This window comes from Pocillopora damicornis, chromosome 14 (genome assembly GCF_964200805.1).
Source record: "Pocillopora damicornis chromosome 14, jaPocDami1.2, whole genome shotgun sequence".
In the NCBI taxonomy this organism is placed as follows: domain Eukaryota; kingdom Metazoa; phylum Cnidaria; class Anthozoa; order Scleractinia; family Pocilloporidae; genus Pocillopora; species Pocillopora damicornis.
Genome location: NC_142683.1, coordinates 15,326,497 through 15,331,890, shown reverse-complemented (window position 1 = coordinate 15,331,890; position 5,394 = coordinate 15,326,497). Strand labels below are relative to the sequence as shown.

Here is a 5,394-nt window from a genome sequence, read left to right as displayed (position 1 = left end):
ATCTTTGCTTCGACTAGTCAAATGATGATATGAGCCCTTGATGTGACATAATTATAAATGACGTCATAAACTTGGGCTCCAGGCCTCTGCAGTGATCATGATGCTGACGAATAATACAATGAACTTATGTCTGTAACGTGAAAATTTTACATTTTGGGATTTTAAATTACGCTTTGGCATTAGTTCATGTCTTGTGTGAGCAAATTTTTTTGGTTTGAGTCGATGAAATTATCTGCTGAGAACTTCTATTTGCGATTTCTTGTTCAACCCGACAGAAAACAAACGAAGGAAGGAAACGGTAGAGAACAATTCTCAAGCTAAATCTTCACGCCACTCAATGATGTTTTACAATGTAAAAGAGAAGAAGAGCTCAAAAGAAACTTAGGAAAGAAAGCAGGCCAGGGACACGCTCCAGAGGTTCAAAAATGGTGAGGATCTGAGCGGTAATTATAAACGACAACATAAAACATTAAATCTAAACTACCATAACTTACAACTTAGTTCTTTTTTATTTATTCAGCACAACGCTTAAAAGGAGAATTGAGAGGTATGTATCTTTGCATCATAAAGAGACTGGCTTTCTATTCTCGAAACCCCCACGGATTACTGCTGCTGGAGTCAGTGCAAGGTCAGTCCAACTAACCTGAGGTCGGTATATACTCATTGCACACCTCATGAGAAAATGATGGGACAGGGAGGGAAAATCAGGGCGTTGGCTAAATATATCAATTTAAATTCAGTTATTTTTAGATTGAAGCGGGAAGCATTGTGGTTTCTTAATTTAGTTTCTTTATTGCCAAAGTCTAAGATTAAAAGAGCCAATCTTCTCGCTGTTTGCCAATACATCAATTGTATTCACTGGCGACTGCGGCTCACTGAGAGAGGCTGAATGTTTTTCGACACGAATGCGATGCGTGACATGTGCAAGTAAAAAAAAAACATGACAACCGTTCAAGACTGAAAACTATGAATAATACTGTCCCATTATTTTCCGTTGACGTCTCTAATGCACGCAAATCTAATAAAAGGACTGTTAAAGGGCTGTGAAAGAGATTGGACAAGTTGTTGGTAAGATAAGATCGTAGCTATTCTGAGTCACTATGACTTGAGGTGGCAAAAGTCATCTGTTTGTGCTTGTGTCATTACTTTAATAGAAGAGATTCTTCCATAGTTGAGAGGTTGAAAATATATCGATGAAAAGCAAAACAATAGTTTTCTGAATGCGAAATCCTTCGTACGCTTTAATCTTTAGTTCAGTATGTCCTATATTTGTACGGGTACTTCAAGGAATGGCGTCAAAATCCACGGTGGTCTCTCTCCTTCATGCTGGCCCTGCTACTCCCCCTCAGTGGCCTGCAGGCGGAAGTGACCCGTATAGTTGAGACGAATGTCATTGATAAACAGCTGCAAACAGGATAAGTGGAGATGCCCACTCTTGTAGGTGCGGTAAAGAACAGCTGCAGTGGTGTCGTTGATGTTTCACTCGAGGAAGGTGAATAGTAACAAAAACCATGTCCAGGGAAGGTGAAGAAATTGGTAAACACAAGATTGCTAAGGTGTTTCGCGATCGTGGTAGCCAGACGAGGTTGCGTTCACAATCTATCTCTGGGGAAGCAGAGTTTGAATTCACATTTCCAATTCCAAGTGAGTTGAAAACGCGCGCAAATGTTTTAAGCTAATTTTACAAAGTTATTGTTCATTAAACTGAGCTACGCTGACAGTCTGACAGACTCCTTCATAGGAGAAAGCAATTTAAAACTTTAGCATGGAGGCTACGCATACTCTCTTTTAGGAACTAGGAAAGGAGCGCCAAGGAAGACTTTTTAGTTGATTGATGTAGGTCTTCACTAAACATTTTTTGTGACTCATGTCATATTAATTAATGTTCACCTCTCCTTTTCAGACTTGCGTTATCCACGCATATACACCCCTTTAAGGATTCTTTACAAAACGAGTTAATCTAGTAGAGTATCTCTATCTAAACCGAAGAGCTAATGATAATTCTATCACTTCAAGAGACTTTAACCCTTTAACTCCCAAGATCTGATTGTTAATTCTCCTCTCTCGCTGCTGCACATTTCCTTTCAAATTGGTTACGAGAATTTGGTGTTAGATCATAATAATAACTTCTACCTGATAAGTTTGGATATTCTCATTACCTGTTTGCAAAATACTGTATAATTATAATAGGGAGAAGTTACATGTTAATCACTTCTGGAAGTTAAAGGGTTTAAAGTTATTTAATTAAGGCAAACACAAGGTAACTGTTAGATAATCCTTAAGTAGTACATGTAATGTTATTCATATGTTATGCATGTAATGTTTTACTATCTTCGATTGCTGAAAGGTGAATAAGCGCATTGAAATCAAAATTGATTTCCTTCAGGCTCTGCTCACTGAACTACAAGTCTGCTGTCAGGTGACTAACGTGGACGCTATTTTAGTCCATTAAATTTCGCATTTTTCAATATATGCGTCAGCAACTGAAATTAGATTCATGAAACAGGGACGCATTTTGGAACAAAAATCATGGCAATAACTGGTGTCGGTCGCAAAGGTACAACGGACGATTACTGGTCATTCTGATTTTTCGGTCATTGCTAACGTAATTTAATTTTAATTGCGGTCATTAAAGCATCATCCTAGGCAGACCCTTGCAAGAGTTTCACCAAAACTGCAGAAACGTGAAGATATTGGCTTAAACGCACAACATTGGAGTTATATCAAGGTGAGAAAATAAATTTTGATTTCAATCCAGCCTTTTTAATTTTCTCAAACACACTTGCAAGTGCAATGACAACTGAATGTTCTTAATAAAGACGAAAGACGGCTGCTCATCCCGTTTGGCGCAATTTTCGATGGAGCGTCGAAAATAATCCGAGATTTACTTCGCCACGCTCTGTGATTGGTACAGAAAACTCTCGCTCCTTTCGCAACCAATCAGATGCAACGGAACCCAATCGTGACTTGTACCCTCGCGTGTTCCCGCGATTTTTGCAGTCTACTTTTTTCTTCTTTGAATTCATATTGGTTCTTTGAGATAACTTCCTCTTCTCTGATTGGCTGAAGAAATTACTTCGGCTTTGATTTCATGACACTCAATTACTTTTGGTAATTCTATTTCTTTCTCTCTATGCGATCGACAGAGAAAATGGCTTTGACGAATTGTAAATAGCCTGTTCCTCGTCTGGCCAGTAATGCACATGGCATAGTATTCGTGTTTTCGTGTTTCAAGCGAAATTGTTAGTTAATTCTTTTGTTTCCAATTAACATATAAACGGGTTTAAACCCTGATGATCCAATTCCATTTTATTTTTAATACTGAGACTGCGTGCTCTCTTTGTTACGTACTTGTTCAAACGCATCTAATTCAGTGTTTAAAATAATAAGAGGTGAGGTTGATTCAAAGGATTGCTCCTAATCTAACCTGAACTGATTGACAAGGATCTTTACATTCAATATTTCACTTAATTATATCATAAATCAGTGAAAAATATCTATATTTTCGCCGCAAACAGAAATGAAAAGAAGTATATCGACAGTTTCGCTGTTTGCAGTGACTCAGACAACGACTAAACTGACAAGTTGTTCAATCAATTGATTTATGCATGCAGTATTTCATTTTCGTCAAACGCTTAAACGTTAATTCATATGATCAAATTCCGTTCAAACAAGGTACAGAAATCAACAAGGAAACTGCTTTGCATGGAACATTAACTCGAAAGACTGGAAAAGAAAGGGAATCTAGCCTCAAAAAGGGTCTAAATATCTTGAAGTTTTCCTCTTAAGAAATGACAATTCGAAAATACAGCTAACTAATGATTATCACGGGTTCTCTTAGCTGCGGAGTATCACTGTGTTATTTCCTTCCCAAGAAGCTGAGGCGTAATTAAGTTTGTCAAGAGATAATTCGCAGGAGAGCGAATGGAAGGTATGATGAAAAATTATATCAGTATCGGGGTAAACTGTATTGATCATACACGATTGTCTGGTGATCAAAGAAACCAATCACAAGTGCCACATACGTAAAAGATGGTTTAGCTTACGGCGAAGGCACTTGAAGAGCGTGTTACTGTATTTACCATAACAGTTGTAATCTTTTAAGTTCTCAAGAATAAGAATGAGGGTAAAAAAAACTACCGTATATTCGGTTAAAAGTGATGGAGTCTTTCCACCGCTTAGGGGTGCAGCTGATATCAATGGGAAACTCTTTGTAACATTTTTCTTATATTTGTTTCATTATAAGGTCAACTTAATTTTATCTTATCCTAGTCAGGTGGTGTTGACATTGCCATGACAACTTGTATTGAGATACGCCGGCCACTGTTACAGGAATCAGCCGATTGCTACTGGCATTTTTTTTTTCCAGGACAAAGACAAAGAAATCCGTATCATGTAAAACTCTCAGCACTGGCTTTCAGTTTGTTGTTGCTATGGCAGCTAGTTGGAGCATTTTTGTACATGGTTCGTGATGTTGCTTGCTTCCGGGACAAATCCACTGCATATCAGTGCAAAACAGATGCGGCTTTCCCTTTTTCAGAGGATGTCACGATGGTGTGGCTGGCTTCGCTATGTATTTTCACCACTATCTCTATAGCTGCCCTTCAGAATGTTCCGCAGTTCCCCGGTTACAAGGCAATCTTACATCAGCTCAAATACGTTCCTTCATTTTGGACTTTAATAATCCTTTTGACCGTCGCCTTGTTTCGATATGTTAAGCTACTAATTTCTATCAAATCTTTGTCATCTTGGGTCGTAATTGTTTGCTTAATAGTAAGTTACATTCTCAGAACTTTCGTTGTGGGATTTTTAAATTACACCAGGTTGAACTCCTTAAAGCAGAAATATCCCATTTACATTTTTGTTATATCTAAACTAACAGTGTTCTTGTTTTTCATTGTTACCTTTATCAATCTCATGGCTACCCTTTTGGCCCTGAGTGTGGAAATCCGCGAGATGCATAAAACAGATCGAGCTAAGAACTCGCTCGATTTGAATTTGGATACCGTAAACGAACTGCTGGAGGTCTTTGGTACAACCACTTTTAGAATTAAGTTAATGAAATTCTTTTGGGAAAAGTTTTTCGTCGACGACAGGAACATTCTTTGTTTCCATATACCTTTGGAGTGAGAAAGACAGGAAAAATCGAAAGAGTTTCATTCTCGTCCTCAGAGTCACTCGTTTTCGCTTACCCAGATCACATGACCAGCTCACTGAAATGATTGCGCTCACTTGGAGCGTAAAAAGTTGTTGCCTTTTTTTTTTTTACAATTCCTGCTTCTTGTTGTTACACCTTACCTATTATGTAGATCAGTTTTTCAGCGATTCCATATCGTTTGAACTAAATGTTTTAAAACTTTCCTTCTAGTTAAATGTTCTAAATTTGTATAATTT

General features: G+C 37.9%; 1 protein-coding gene across 1 annotated transcript; it reads left to right on the top strand.

Annotated features, from left to right (window-relative positions):
- Positions 1-4,203: 4,203 nt before the first annotated feature.
- Positions 4,204-5,394, top strand: LOC149034663 (uncharacterized). The gene has a single exon (XM_089192961.1). The coding sequence runs from the start codon at positions 4,294-4,296 to the stop codon at positions 5,128-5,130; it is 837 nt and encodes a 278-aa protein (XP_089049087.1). The 5' UTR covers positions 4,204-4,293; the 3' UTR covers positions 5,131-5,394.